This window comes from Pristis pectinata, chromosome 43 (assembly GCF_009764475.1).
Source record: "Pristis pectinata isolate sPriPec2 chromosome 43, sPriPec2.1.pri, whole genome shotgun sequence".
Taxonomy (NCBI): domain Eukaryota; kingdom Metazoa; phylum Chordata; class Chondrichthyes; order Rhinopristiformes; family Pristidae; genus Pristis; species Pristis pectinata.
In genome coordinates, this window is record NC_067446.1 from 815,623 (window position 1) to 831,089 (window position 15,467).

Here is a 15,467-nt window from a genome sequence, read left to right on the forward strand (position 1 = left end):
GTATTTAGTTAGCGTTATTTTGCTGTAGTTATGTAGCTGCTTTGTGTTTTTTTTCTCTGTATTAGTTGTAGTGTATTGGCACTGGTTGTCCTTTCTCGTTGTGCTTTTAGTTGATAAACATTTATATATAAACAAAAGGTTTAACTCCAGCAAAGCTGGTTATTTGCTGCTAATCCCCCCATGGGGTCCAGTCGTTTTGGGGTCTGTTCATCTCCTTCACAGTTGTTCTCCTCTTGCACAGATTCCATGAACATCTTGGACCCTGATGACCCGGGGGGGGGGGGGGGGGGCACACGTGAGGATGAGGCCAGGATGAAGATGAGGAGGAAGATGAAGGTGATTGGAGGCAGATATAAGGGGGGGGGGGGGGTAAGCTTTTTTTTTTACACACCCACCACAGAGAGCAGTGGGTGCGTGGAACATACTGCCAGCAGAGGTTGTGGGGGCAGATACATCAGGGACATCTAAGAGACTCTTGGATAGACACATGAATGATAGAGAAATGGGGGGCTATGTGGGAGGAAAGGGTTAGATAGATCTCAGAGCAGGATGAAATGTCAGCACAACATTGTGGGCCAAAGGGCCTGTACTGTGCTGTGGTGTTCTATGTTCTAAAATAAATTGCTGATTTAATAGGATCTTGAAGACCAACTCCATGACTAGGCAGAGAAGTAGCAAACATTGATCAATGCAAAATGTTTATCTCCCAACAATAAATTGCTGATTTATTCTACAACTGAGCAGAAAAGTGGCAAACGTTGTTTAACGCAATATGTTTAACACCAACAAAAGAGCAAAAGCTATACTGGCTTTGGAGGCGGTGCAGAGGAGGTTCACCAGGTGGATTCCGGAGATGCGGGGGGTTAGCCTAGAGGAGAGATTGAGTCGCGTGGGACTATACTTGGCATAATTCAGAGGAATGAGAGGGGATCTTGTAGAAACATACAAAATTGTGAAAGGGATAAATAAAATAGAGGCAGAAAAATTGTTTCCACTGGTAGTTGAGACTAGAACTAGGAGACTTCACCTCAAGATTCAGGGGAAAAGATTTAGGATGGAGATGAGGAGGAACTGCTTTTCCCCAGAGAGTAGTGAATCTGTGGAATTCTCTGCCCAGGGAAGCAGTAGAGGCTACCTCATTAAATATATTTAAGACAGTTAGATGGGTTTTTGCATAGTAGGGGAATTAAGGGTTATGGGGAAAATGCAGGTAGGTGGATCTGAGTCCACGGCCAGATCAGCCATGATCTTATTAAATGGCGGAGCAGGCTCAACGGGCCAGATGGCCTCCTCCTGCTCCTATTTCTTATGTTCTTAAAATGTGGATTTAATTAACTGAATGCAAACAGGCTGGGCAATCTCTGAATCAAATGGAGCGGGTGTCTAGTGACTGGTCTACTCCTGGTCTTCCCCACAGGGCGACTTTCCCCTCCTATGGCTTGACACCAACCCCACAGCCAACAGAGCTGGTGCTAGCCATAAGATATAGGAGCAGAATCAGGCCATTCAGCCCACTGAGTCTGCTCCCCCATTCAATCATGACTGATTTCTTCTTTTTCAACCTCCTCCCACCTTCTCCCTGTAATGCTTAAACCCCCTCACCAATCGAGAACCTATCCAATGACTTGGGCTCCACTCAGTGACTTGGCCTCCACAGCCATCTATGGCAACAAATTCCACCGATTCACCACCCTCTGGCTGAAGAAATTCCTCCTTGTCTCAGTTCTAAAGGGACATCCCTTTATTCTGTGCCCTCAGATCCCAGACTCTCCCACTGATGGAATCATCCTCTCCATGTCCACTTTATCCAGGCCCTTCAGTGTTCGGTAGGTTTCAGTGAGATCCCCCCTCCCTCATCCTTCTGAACTCCAGCGAGTACAGGCCCAGAGACAAACACTCCTCATACGTTAAGCCTTACGTTCCCAGGATTGTTCTTGTGAACCTCCTCTGGACCCTCTCCAGGGCCAGCACATTCTTTCTTAGATGCAAAGCCTAAAATGCTCACAACATTCCAAGTGCAGTCTGACCAACACTTTACAAAGCCTCAGCAGTACATCCTTGCTTTTACATTTTAGCCCTCTCGAAATGAACACTAATGTTGCATTTGCCTTCATTATTACTGACTCAACCCTCACCAGGGAGGACTGAAGCAGCAAGTTGGCGAAACCCCCCAGCCCCAATTCTCACCTTGGAAGGGTTGGAGGGGGCCACTCCCTCGACGGGGAAGGGGCTGCCCGGCACGGGGATCCCATCGTAGGTCACGTCTACCTGGTAGGGCCCCTCGGTCTGGGGGATGAACTTGACAATGCTGTTGTCCGCGCTGAGGCCTGGTTCCACCTTGCAAGGCACCACCTTGTTGTTGGGACCCAGGATCTTGGCCGCCACCTTGCCCTGTCCTCCGGCGCCCTTCGACTTCACCGTGAACTCCTGGTCTGTGCCAACTTCCACCTCTGCCGAGGAAAATGGATCAGGTCGGGCTTTAGCTAAACAGACCCCTCCCCTCCCCGTCACCCACCCCATGCTGAGATACCTGGAGTCAGTGTGGTACAGCACAGAAACAGACCCTTTGGCCCATCTAAGCCAGTCCCACTTGCCCGTGTTTGGCCCGTATCCCTCTCAAACTTTCCTATCCGTGGACCCGTCCAAGTACCTTTTAAATGTTGTTAATGTACCTGCCTCACCCACTTCCTCTGGCAGCTCGTTCCATGTACTAACCACCCTCTAGGTGAAAAAGTTGCCCCTCAGGTTCCTATTAAATCTCTCCTCTCTCACCTTAAACCCGTGCCCTCTAGTTCTCAATTCCCCAACCCTGGGGAAAAAGACTGCACATTCACCCTATCGATGCCCCTCATGATTTCATACACCTGTATAAGATCTCCAATGCTCCTACGAAAACAGTCCTAACCTGCCCAACCTCTCTCCATAACTTAGTCCCTCGAGTCCCAGCAACATTGTTGTAAATCTGCTCTGCACTCTTTCCAGCTTAATAACTTCTTTCCTATAGCAGGGTGACCAAAACTGAACACAATATCACAAATGTGGCCTCACCAACACCTTGGACAACTGTAACATAACATCCCAACTCCTGTACCCATTGCCCCGACTGATGAAGGCCTGGGTGCCACCCTGTCTATCTGTGACACTGCTTTCAGGGAACCAGGTACTTGTAGGTCCCTGTTCTACAACACTCCCCGGGGCCCTACCTCATGCTAAGCCTCCACCTTTCCAACCCTCCCTCCGCAGCGAGACAGCCACAGGCAAACAGCAGGGAGGGAGGTGTACGGTGTTGTGGAAGAGGCAGGTGAAACACCAGCCCTGGGGGCAACCCCCACCCCGACCCCACCAATCCGTGGATGCGACCCGCCGGCTGACTCACTGTCGTTCAGTCCGTTGATCTTGATCTTGCTCAGGTCGACGGACGGCGCCACGCCAACGTTGAAGGGGCTTTTGGGAATGTGGTCACCTCCGTAGGTGACGCCGATCCCGAGGTTACCCTGGAATGCAGAGCGGGAAAGGTGAGCGAGGTGGGAAGCTGGCCATATGGCCCCTCTACCCCTCCCTTCTCCCCGTCACCGAAGAGGTGGCTGGTGGCTCCCTCCCTCCCTTCCGCACCCCAAGACGTTAGGCCCCTGACCCACTTACGAGGTGGCAACAGCCCCTCTCTGCATCCCACCCGCGTACAGCAGGAACATGTCCTTTGCCCCTACCCCCCGTCATAGGAAGAACAGCCCCTCCAACCAGTTGTGGAGGGGGTAGGGGTGAGAATGCCCGGTCAGGGGTTTGGGGAGAAGGCAGTGGATGTAGGAACAGGTTCAAGGGGCCACACAGGGAGCAAGGCGCAGCCTTACCTGCTGCACCGGCGTGTACTTGACGGTGTAGGTCTCGTCGTGGTTGTCGACTATCTCCACATCTCGCACTGCCTCGGCCTTGGTCGGCCCGGTGAACTGGGCGTTGGGCTTGGCCTTGCCGGCTCCCTTGGTGTGGACCGTGAAATGGGTTGGTTTGCCCATCTCCACACCTGGGAGCAAGAGTGGGGACGACAAGAGACAGAGAGGGGAAGAGAGAGACACAGAGCAAAAGATAAACAGGAAAGTAAAGAAAGAAATACAAAAAAATAAAGAGAGAGAGAGAGAGAGAGAACGAACCAGAAAAAGAGAGAGAGATAGACAGAGAAAGAGAGAGAGACAGAGAGAGAGATTGCAAGGGTAGAAGGGAATAGAAATTGAGATAGAAAAATATAAAAAGAAACAGATGTGAAGATGGGTTGCATGTTAACCCACCAGTTCCCCGTGAGCCCACACGAGGTCTCACAGCCCAGTCCCCTTCCTCCAGCCTTTAACACGCCTGTTCTGCTGTCCTGCTACAACCCCTCAGTGTAACGGGACTGCCTTTACCTCGCAGCCCGCTCGCTCGGTACCCCACCCACCACCCGAAACACTCCCTCCCTCCACTACCAGCGCACAACGGCTACAGTGCGCACCATCTACCAAACGCCCCGCAGTTACTCGCCCGGGCTACTCCCATACACGACACACCTCGCACCGAGGCGGGGCAGGGGAACACCACCGCCTGCAGGTTCCCCAAGCGCTGCAGCATCCCGACTTGGAATTACACGGCCGTTCCTTCATCGCAGCTAGGTCTGCCTCCTGGAACAGCACCGTGGGAGCAGCTTGAGCACTCCGACTGGGAGCACTGCAACAAGCAGCGACCTTGCCATCAACACTCAGATCCGTGCAGCAACAATCCCCGCAAGCTCCCAGGAACCCCCCACCGCCAAAGAAAGATGAAGCCTACCGGTGCGGCTCAGCCCGGGACCGTCGACCTTCACCTTGCTGGCATCGTGGGACGGCTCCACCTTCACGCGGAGGGGGCTCATCGGGATGGCCTGGGGGAAGGGACAGGGCGGCGGTTAAAGTGACGGGTGCGCTGCCAGGCGGGGCTGTTGTGGAGAGCCGGCACAGACGCAAGTTATCGCAGCCCCCACAATTTGGCAAGGGGGCGGGGACAATCTCTGGGACCTGAATCGTCTCCTCGACCCCTCTCCTTAACCCCCCGACCCTGTTCCACAGCAGCCAGATGACATTTGGCCCCTCTTCCCCCCCCCCCACCCCCCTGTTCTGCAGACCACTGAAAGGTTCAGCTGCCCCCTGCTTTCTGAGATAGAACATATAACAGTACAGCACAATGCAGGCCCTTCGGCCCACCATGTTGTGCTGACCTTTAAACCTCACCTGACTATCTAACCCCTTCCTCATATCCCTTTATTTTAAATTTCTCCATATGCTTATCTAGCAATCTCTTGAATTTGACCAATGTACCTGCCTCCACCACCGCCCCAGGCAGCGCATTCCACGCCCCAACCACTCTCTGGGTGAAAAACCTTCCTCTGATATCTCCCTTGAACTTCCCACCCATTACTTTAAAGCCATGCCCTCTTGTATTGAGCATTGGTGCCCTGGGAAAGAGGCGCTGGCTGTCTACTCTATCTATTCCTCTTAATATTTTGTGCACCTCTATCACGTCTCCTCTCATCCTCCTTCTCTCCAAAGAGTAAAGCCCGAGCTCCCTTCGTCTCTCCTCATAATGCATGCTCTCCAAACCAGGCAGCATCCTGGTAAATCTCCTCTGCACCCTCTCTAAAGCTTCCACATCCTTTCTATAATGAGGCAACCAGAACTGAACACAATACTCCAAGTGGGGTCTGACCAGAGTTTTGTAGAGCTGCATCATTAACTCACGGCTCTTAAACTCGACCCCTCGACTTATGAAAGCTAACACCCCGTAAGCTTTCTTAACTGCCCTATCCACCTGTGAGGCAACTTTCAGGGATCTGTGGATACAGACCCCCAGATCCCTCTGCTCCTCCACACTACCACTACCAAGGAGATGCTTTTCTTTTGGGGAGATGGATTGAATGGGTTTGTTCCCGGGTCCGTGACACCTCCAGCCCCCCCAACAAACCTGCGCTCCCACCACCCCAGTCCCCATCCAATTCCCTCCTCCGCCCCTCACTACCCCTCAGAGGAACATTGCCCTCGCTCCCACCCCTGCCTCCCTTCATTACCCCACACCCCCCCCCGGCCAACCATCCTGGTGAGACAGTGAGGGGTAGGAGGGGCCTGGACCCCTGGAGGGGTGGGGCGGGGGGGGGGTGGGGAGAGGGGGGATGGTTCACTCTACTGACCTGGTCGGCAAACAGGACCATGATGGTGTAGTGTCCGGCCCCAGGAGGGGTGTACTTGACGGTGAAGGTGTCGTTGTCGTTGCGGATGATGTCAAAGTCAATGTCGGCCTCTGCCGGCCCCACCACGCCGGGAGCGCACTTGATGCCGATGCTGACGTCACCTGCGGGGAGGGGCGGAAGGCACCCCGGTCACATCGGCGCATCCGCACTGCCGACCACCTCCTCCCGCGACTCCAGCCCCAACCCCCGATAATAAACTCAGCATCCGGACTAGCAGACCCCGGATTATCGCCCCTTTACATGATACACATTCCAGCGAGTTTTAAAAGGGAGAGGGAAATGCCAGCACTCCAGATATCCCGGCTCCAGCCGCAGACCTCTCCGCACTCCGGACCCAGCCGCACGTTCCGGACTAGCAGCCGAGCCAGGTGCCGGGCCATTGGGATTCCCGAACGATCGGACTGTCGGGGTTTCGCTGCACGTTTGACGAGACTGCCCCCTCAGATCACCAAGCGGAGAATTCCCCAAGGCTAACGGGAAGGAATTCTGACCGGATGGATCACGGCCTGGGATGGGAACTCCAATGCACAGGAATGCAAGAGACTGCAGAGAGTGATGGGACTCAGTCAGTTCCATCACAGGTACGGCTCTCCCGGGAGAATCTACAGGTGCTACCTCAAGAAGGCAGCGTCCATCATCAAGGATCCCCACCGTCCGGGCCATGCCATCTTCTCGCAGCCCCCATCGGGCAGGAGGTACAGAAGTCTGAAGTCCCCACACCACCAGGTTCAGGGACAGCTACTTCCCTTCAACTGTTTGGTTCCTGAACCAACTGGCACATCCCTAATCACTGCCTCAGTGCAGTAACACTATGACCATGTTGTTTATCAGAAGCTATGTGCCTGTGATACTGCTGTAAGTAAGTCTTTCATTGCACCTGTGCATACATATCACAATAAATTCGACTTTAAAGCCACAGTGCCTGGTCTGGTTGAGCTTTCTGGTCAGTGGTGGCCTCCAGGACGTTGACAGTGGGGGACTGGGCGATGGGAGAGCCACTGAACGTTGAGTTAACATAGAACGTTACAGCACAGTACAGGCCCTTCGGCCCACGATGATGTGCCGACATTTTATCCTGCTCTAATATCTATCTAACCCTTTCCTCCCACATAGACCCCATTTCTCTATCATTCATGTATCTATCTAAAAGTCTCTTAAATGTCCCTAATGTATCTGCCCCCACAACCTCCCCTGGCAGTGTGTTCCACGCACCCACCACTCTGTGTAAAAAACTTACCCCTGACATCCCCCTTATACCTCCAATCACTTTAAAATTATGTCCCCTCGTGTTGGCCATTTTCACCCTCAGAAAAAGTCTCTGACTGTCCACTCGATCTACGCCTCTTATCATCTTGTACACCTCTATCAAGTCACCTCTCATCCTCCTCCCCTCCAAAAAGAAAAGCCCTAGCTCGCTCAACCTATCCTTATAAGACATGCTCTCCAATCCAGGCAGCATCCTGGTAAATCTCCTCTGCACCCTCTCTAAAGCTTCCACATCCTTCCTATAATGAGGCGACCAGAACTGAACACAATACTCCAAGTGTGGGCTGACCAGAGTTCTACAGAGCTGCAACATCACCTCACAGCTCTTGAAGTCAGTACCCCTACTGATGAAGGCCAACACACCATACACCTTCTTAACAAGCCTATCAACCTGCGTGGCAACCTTGAGGGATCTATGGACGTGGACCCCAAGATCCCTCTGTTCCTCCACACTGCTAAGAGTCCTGCCATTAACCTTGTATTCTGCCTTCAAATTCGATCTCCCGAAGTGTATCACTTCACACTTTGCTGGGTTGAACTCCATCTGCCACTTCTCAGCGCAGGTCTGCATTCTATCAATGTCCCGTTGTAGCCTACAGCAACCTTCTACACTATCCACAACACCACCAACCTTTGTATCATCAGCAAACTTACTAACCCACCCTTCCACATCCTCATCCAAGTCATTTATAAAAATCACAAAGAGCAGGGGTCCCCTCCTGCGGAACACCACTGGTCACCGATCTCCAGGCAGGATATGCTCCATCTACCACCACCGTTGTTAAGTGGTTGGACTTTGATGTTGGACTTTTTTTAATGAACGTCCCTCGTTCCCCTGGGAAGAGAGAGCTTTGCCGCCGATTCCTCCTGGGGGTTTTGTTGGTCGTCTCATGCTGGACGTCTCCCCTGCCCAACCACCCCCACCCCCGCCATTTTGGCTCTGTCCACCCTCAAGCCCACCCAGTTGGCCTCTGCTCCGAGGGACAGGAGTCAGCTGCGGATGACGACCCTGCCCACTGGGAACTGGGACCTTTTGTTACCTTGTCCAGCTTCAGCGCAGTCCACAGTGAAGTACGTGGGCTCGAAAGCCTTCAAGCCTGTTTTGGCCACTCCTGGCCCATAGACCTTGACCTTCTGGGGGTGGCTGCCTGCCCCGACATTGACCTAGGATCAGGCAGGAGCCAGGGGTTAGAAGTGAGCAAGGGTGGGACGTGGGGGCGGCGGGGACGCGGGGCTACGGGCGCCAAGGACTCACCCGGAAGGGGCTGTTGGGGATGTTGACACCACCCCACGACACCAGGACGGTGTGCTTGATGGGCTGCTTCGGGGTGTAGGAGCAGGAGTAGGTGCCATCCTTGTTGTCCCGCACTCGCACGTCGATCGGCATCCCTTCCGCGTCCTGGGGAGGCGAGAGAGGCCCAGTCAGAGAGGGGAGAGGAAGGGAGGAGGCAGAGACGCTCGAGGAGAGGGAGGGAGGGATGCACCGGGGAGGGGGAGAGGGGAGAGGGAGGGAGGAGGCAGAGACCCTTGAGGGGACAGAGAGGGAAGGAGGGAAGAGGAAGAATCATTCAATGGGAGGGACAGGGTGGAAGGGAGGGAGGAGGCAGAGATGTGTGAGGGAAGGGGAGAGACAGAGAGAGAGACAGAGAGAGAGACAGAGAGAGAGACAGAGAGAGAGACAGAGAGAGCAGAAGTGCCAGAAGGGAGAGAAAGGGGGGTGGAAGGAAGAGCGAGAAGGGGGAGGTAGCAGAGACATGACGGCAGGGAGGGTAGAGGAGGGTATGGGGAAGGACGAGGCAGGGATGCGAGGGAGGAGAGGGGAGATTGGGAAAGGTGAGATGGTGCATGGCGGGGGGGGAGGGGGGGGGGGTGAGGGACCTGTACCTGGCCGTACACCTTCAGCTGACTTTTCCCTCCGTTCTTGGCATCGATGGTGAACTCGGCAGGCTTGTTGATGACATTGCCCGTGCTCTCCAATCCCGGCCCGTAGGCGCGTACCTGCAGGGGATGGGGAGGGAGAGGGTGGGGTCTCGGGTACAAGTGCCATTCGGTGAGAGCCCAGCAAACACCCCCCCACCCCAACCCCACCGACACACCTTGGGGTAATCCCTGCCTCACTCTCCCAGCCTCTGGCCACAACCCCACCCTCAACCCAGGGTCACAGGGGGCAATCAAGGCAGAACCGCCCCCCACCTGGTGTGGGACGTGGTGGGAAAAAACAAGAGGTTGAGAGGGTCACAGAGAAATACTGGAGGTCATCTCTAGGGCTACAGGTCAGTATGGCCAAGGGGAGGCCAAAGCAGCAGCCTAGGGCTGGAGAGGTCACCTCCCGGGTTGGGGAGGGGTGGGGCAACAAAGGTCACAGGGCAAAGAAAAATAGGCAGTCCAAGGTCACAAGAGGAGGTCACCCACTGGGTCACGGGGGGGGGGGGGGGGGGGGGGGGGGTGGGGAAGCAAGTTGTTGACACAGCCCAGCGCGTCACAGAAACCAGCCTCCCCTCCTTGGACTCTGTCTTTACCTCTCGGTGAAGCAGCCGGCATAATCAAAGACCCCACCCACCTGGGACATTCTCTCTTCTCTCCTCTTCCATCGGATAGAAGATACAGGAGTCTGAGGGCACGGACCACCAGGCTCAAGGACAGCTTCTACCCCACTGTGATAAGACTATTGAACGGTTCCCTTATACCATGAGATGGACTCTGACCTCACGATCTACCTTGTTGTGACCTTGCACCTTATTGCACTGCACTTTCTCTGTAGCTGTGACACTTTACTCTGTACTGTTATTGTTTTGACCTGTACTACGTCAATGCACTCTGTACTAACTCAACGTAACTGCACTGTGTAATGAATTGACCTGTACCATCGGTATGCAAGACAAGTTTTTCACTGGACCTTGGTACAAGTGACAATAATAAACCAATACCAATTAGGCAGGTTCCTGAGTTAAAGGGGGCAGAGCAAGATTGGCCCCCAAACTGGTGTCAAGGTGCAAGCAGAGTCACCCACCAGGGTCAAAGGGACCTTGACCTCCCCAAATGGGATTCGATAATGAACCTGGGGTGTTGGGACCTCATAAACCCTTCAAGTGGACAGTCGAGTTTATTGTCAATGTACTGTTTCCATCGTAATGGAAAAAACTTCCTTGCAGCAGCGTCACAGGCACAGAGCACCAGACGAGAGAAACGTTAATTGAACATAAGTTATACACAGGCTAGCACCCCACGATCTAGAGTGGAGAGAGGACAGGTATTATGAGTGAAAGGAAGCAAATTTGAGGTCTCGGAAGTGAAGGACTCTAAACACAGTCTGGCGAGGAAGGACTTTATTTACAAAGACAAATGCGGGGAAAAGGTAGCGGGGATAACACGCACACACAGTTTATAGTGAGCGTGGGAAAACCACAACAGGGGTAAAATACACGCACACACAGTTTATAGTGAGCGTGGGAAAACCACAACAGGGGTAAAATACACGCACACACAACTAACTGGGTACATGCAATCAAGGAACAATCAATACGATACCTGCCACCCCTTGATTCAGTGCAGGCACGGCTCTGTGCTACCGGGAATCCTAACTAATTTCTGTTAAACAGTGCACAGCATACCTCGGAGACAAAAGACAGAGAACCAGACACATGTGGCACTCTTTATAGTGCCGGAGGGCTGGTGGGGAGGTCCAGCCCAGGTAGTTCAAACAAGCCAATGGCCTGAGGCCAAGTACAAAGGTGGTTAAAGGGACCAATGATCAGGTGTGCACTGATGGGTGGGGTGGAGCCAAACCTTGATTGACAGTGGTGTGTCTTTCGACCAGGTAAATGGGCAGTGCTGTCATCTGACCAGGAAGGGGCTGTGTTGTCACATGACAGCCACGAACCTCCACAATACAACAGGGTCCCCCATCCCCTTACCTTCTCGGGTTTGAAGTTGGGAGGGGCTGCTTGGATGTCGGCCATGAAGGGGCTGTACTTGATGTCCTCGTTGTTGCAGAGGACGTGCACCGCGTACTCCCCGGGCTCCAGTGGCCAGTAGCGGACGTCGCACGAGCCATCCCCCTTGTCATCGCACTCGATCTTGGCCTGGGACGGCCCCTCGACGGAGAAACCTGCGGGCCGGAGAGAGGGCAGTCGGGTTACGGGGACAGTACAGGAGATGGTCCACCAAGGGTTCCGGCTGGTCCGTCCGCCCGCTTTCCGGGCTTACGTCCTGCACGCGGATGCTCTTGGAGAGGGTGCACGCAGTATCTGCGGGCACCCTGGTTGAGTTCCGCGATCAGTGGGATCGCGTGCGCCGTGATCTTCCCGTCTGAAGTATTGCGGGTGTGCTTCGCGGTTGTCAGCTAGCGTTATCGCTGTGGTTAAGTAGTTTGCATTGTTTTTTTTCTAGGACAGAGTAGATGTGGCAAAGTTGTTTCCCATGGTAGAGGAGTCTAGTACAAGAGGGCACGACTTCAGGATTGAAGGGCGCCCATTCAGAACAGAGATGCGGAGAAATTTCTTTAGCCAGAGAGCGGTGAATCTGTGGAATTTGTTGCCACGGGCGGCTGTGGAGGCAAAGTCATTGGGTGTATCTAAGGCAGAGATCGATAGGTATCTGAGTAGCCAGAGCATCACAGGTTATGGTGAGAAGGCGGGGGAGTGGGGCTAAATGGGAGAATGGATCAGCTCATTATAGAATGGCGGAGCAGACGATGGGCCGAATGGCTGACTTCCGCTCCTTTGTCTTATGATCTTATGGGTCTACTTTTTTGTATTAGTTGCAGTAGTTTGACATTGGATGTCCTTTTGTAGCGCTTTTAGCAAATAAACGTTTGTAAAATTATAAGGAAAAAAGAGGTTCACCGGGATTAGAGGGCATGAGCTATAAGGAGAGGTTGGACAGACTTGGGTTGTTCTCTCTGGAGCGGCGGAGGCTGAGGGGAGACCCAATAGAAGTTTATAAGAGGCACAGATAGAGTAGACAGCCAGTATCTTTTTCCCCAGGGTTGAAATGTCTAATACTAGAGAACATGCATTTAAGGCGAGAGGAGGTAAGTTCAAAGGACCAAGTTTTGTTTTATATACACAGAGAGCGGTGGATGCCTGGAATGTGCTGCCAGGGGTGGAGGCAGATACGATAGAGGGGTTTAAGAGGCTGTTAGACAAGAACATGGAAGGATATGGACATTGTGTAGGCAGAAGGAATTAGTTAGGTGTTCAATTACTTGTTTAATTAGCTTGGCACAGCATTGTGGGCCGAAGGGCATTCCTGTGCTGTAGTGTTCCACGTTCTATGTCCGCAGAGCTCGAGCCAGCCGGGGACAGCTCGCCACCGTCCAGCCCCACCCACCACCCACCTTCTCCAAGGAGGGCAACTGGGCTGCCGACAATCGTCAGTGAACCTCTCCCACCCCTCTCCGTGACATCAAGCTCGATCTCTGGCTTTCACCAACAGCTAGAGAAGTGGGATTTGGACCTTCTGGACTTCAGAAGGGCGAGGGGTGGTCTCATTGTAATGTAAAAGATCCTGAGGGGACACGATGGGGTAGACAGCAAGATGTTTCCACTGGTGGGAGAGTCTCAGATGAAGGAAGGTCACGAAGTGAAGTCAGGATAAGGGGGCAGTCAATTTAAACAGGAATTTCTTCTCTCAGAAATTCTCCGCCCTGAGAGTGGTGGAAGGCGGATCGTTGAGGGGAAGATCATTTTTAAAAGATTGGGGATTGAGGGAGGTAGGGAACGGGGAAAACGGAGGGGTAGAGGGCCATGGGGAATGATCATAAAGGACAAGATGGTGCCTAGGTCAGATCAGCCAGATTCAATGACAGTGGGGGGGGGGGAGGGGTTGGGGCAGGATCGAGAGGCTGAGTGGCCTACTCCTGCTCATGTTCTGTCAGGAGTTTCTCCAGCAACTCACGGGACCCTGCCCCGTGCTCTTCCCCCAGCGGGTGGACGTACAGTCAGTATGTGTCAGGCTTCCGAGGAGTAACTGGGGGAGGGGTGTTAATGAGAAATTTGAAGGCAAGGCAGCTCAAACCCAGACACCTCCCCCCACCCCCACCGCCCTGACCCATGGCCAACAACTGGGGGTTGGAGCCAGTCAAGTTGTTGTTGTATTTCTTGACCCAACCCCAATCATCAGGGTGGGTGGACACCAGTGCAGCAACTCCCCACCCCAGACACCTTCCCTACTCACCCAGGGTCCCGACGTCCGTGCCAATGGCTTCCACGACAAAGTCCGCCGACTGTCCGGCTACCCCTCCTTCCAAGCCCGGACCCCAGGCTCGCACCTTCTGAGGACCAGCCTCGGAGCCCACCTTCACCTCGAAGGGGCTGCGGAGGGAGAGAGTGAGAGAGACGGCGGAGGAGGGAGAGACGGCGGAGAGGGGAGGGAGAGACGGCAGAGAGAGGGCCCTCCCCCCTACACTAGGTTAGGCTCAGAGAAATGGGTTGCAGAGGGAGAGAGAGAGAAAGGGAGAGAGAGAGAGAGAAGGGGAGAGAGGGGGGGGGAGAGGGGGGGGGAGAGAGGGGGGGGAGAGAGGGGGGGGGAGAGAGGGGGGGGGAGAGAGGAGGGGGGGAGAGAGGAGGGGGGAGAGAGGAGGGGGGGAGAGAGGGGGGGGAGAGAGGGGGGGGGAGAGAGGGGGGGGAGAGAGGGGGGGGAGAGGGGGGGGAGAGAGGGGGGAGGGGGGGAGAGAGGGGGGGAGGGGGGGGGAGAGGGGGGGGAGAGAGGGGGGGGGAGAGAGGGGGGGGGAGAGAGGGGGGGGGAGAGAGGGGGGGGAGAGGGGGGGGAGAGAGGGGGGGGGAGAGGGGGGGGAGAGAGGGGGGGGGAGAGAGTGGGGGGGAGAGAGTGGGGGGGAGAGAGTGGGGGGGAGAGGGGGGGGGAGAGGGGGGGGGAGAGGGGGGGGGAGAGGGGGGGGGAGAGGGGGGGGGAGAGGGGGGGGAGGGGGGGGGAGAGAGGGGGGGGAGAGGGGGGGGGAGAGAGGGGGGGCGAGAGGGGGGCGAGAGGGGGGCGAGAGGGGGGGGAGGGGGGGGGAGAGGGGGGGGAGAGGGGGGGGGGGGGGGGGGGGGGGGGGGGGAGGGGGGGAGAGGGGGGAGAGGGGGGGAGAGGGGGGGAGAGAGGGGGGGGAGAGAGGGGGGGGGAGAGAGGGGGGGGGAGAGAGGGGGGGGGAGAGAGGGGGGGGAGAGGGGGGGGAGAGGGGGGGAGAGGGGGGAGGAGAGGGGGGAGAGAGGGGGGGAGGGAAGGGGGGAGGGGGGGGAGGGAGGGGGGGGAGGGAGGGGGGGGCAGGGGGGGTGGGAGGAGGGGGGGGAGAGGGGGGGGAAGAGAGGGGAGGGAAGAGAGGGAGGGAGCGAGAGAGAGGGAGGGAGCGAGAGAGAGGGAGGGAGCGAGAGAGAGAGCGAGAGAGAGAAGGGTATGGAGAAGAGGGGGTGGAGGGAAAAATGCAGAGGGTGGGGAGTGAGGGACCGGAAGTCACAGGGAAGGAATGCACAGAGATCTGTGTCGGGTGGGGGACGAGGCTAGGAACGAGGTGGAGAGAGAGGGAGAGAGGGGGGGGCTGGGGGAGACGAGTGACACGGGGTAAACGGGACAGTGAGGGGGGCACTCACCTGCGAGGAATGTGCTGGCCGCCCCAGGTGATGGAGACAGTGTAGGTCCCGGGCGTGTTGGGGTAGTACTCACAGGCGTAGACACCTTCGCCCACATCCTTCTGCCTCACCAGCTCCTCCAGACCCTCTGTGGGTGCAGGAGGACGTAGTCAGATGCGGCTGCCTCCAGCCCCGACACCACCCACGCCGTTCATACCCACCAGTCCCCAGTGGGGCGAGGGAGGGGGAGATTACATCCCATCCGCAACTGCCCCTCGCGAGGGTAGAGGCCAGCCGCCTCCTTGAACCACTGCAGTCTGTGTGGGGGAGGTTCTCCCAGTAGCGTTGGGGAGGGAGTTCCAGGATTTAGACCCAGTGACGTTGAAGGAACA

At 55.5% G+C, this 15,467-nt stretch overlaps 1 protein-coding gene across 1 annotated transcript in view; it reads right to left on the reverse strand.

Moving 5' to 3' along the window:
• LOC127566549 (filamin-A-like) overlaps positions 1-15,245 on the reverse strand; it is a gene marked incomplete at its 5' end in the record, with an annotated part of 60,930 nt that extends 45,685 nt beyond the window's left edge. Inside the window, 11 exons of the mRNA XM_052008963.1 lie at positions 2,188-2,450; positions 3,377-3,494; positions 3,849-4,018; positions 4,795-4,885; positions 6,185-6,345; positions 8,551-8,674; positions 8,766-8,909; positions 9,395-9,508; positions 11,425-11,618; positions 13,688-13,824; positions 15,097-15,245. Coding sequence (XP_051864923.1) covers positions 2,188-2,450; positions 3,377-3,494; positions 3,849-4,018; positions 4,795-4,885; positions 6,185-6,345; positions 8,551-8,674; positions 8,766-8,909; positions 9,395-9,508; positions 11,425-11,618; positions 13,688-13,824; positions 15,097-15,245 — 1,665 coding nt within the window. The remainder of the gene's footprint in view (positions 1-2,187; positions 2,451-3,376; positions 3,495-3,848; positions 4,019-4,794; positions 4,886-6,184; positions 6,346-8,550; positions 8,675-8,765; positions 8,910-9,394; positions 9,509-11,424; positions 11,619-13,687; positions 13,825-15,096) is intronic.
• Positions 15,246-15,467: the final 222 nt, after the last annotated feature.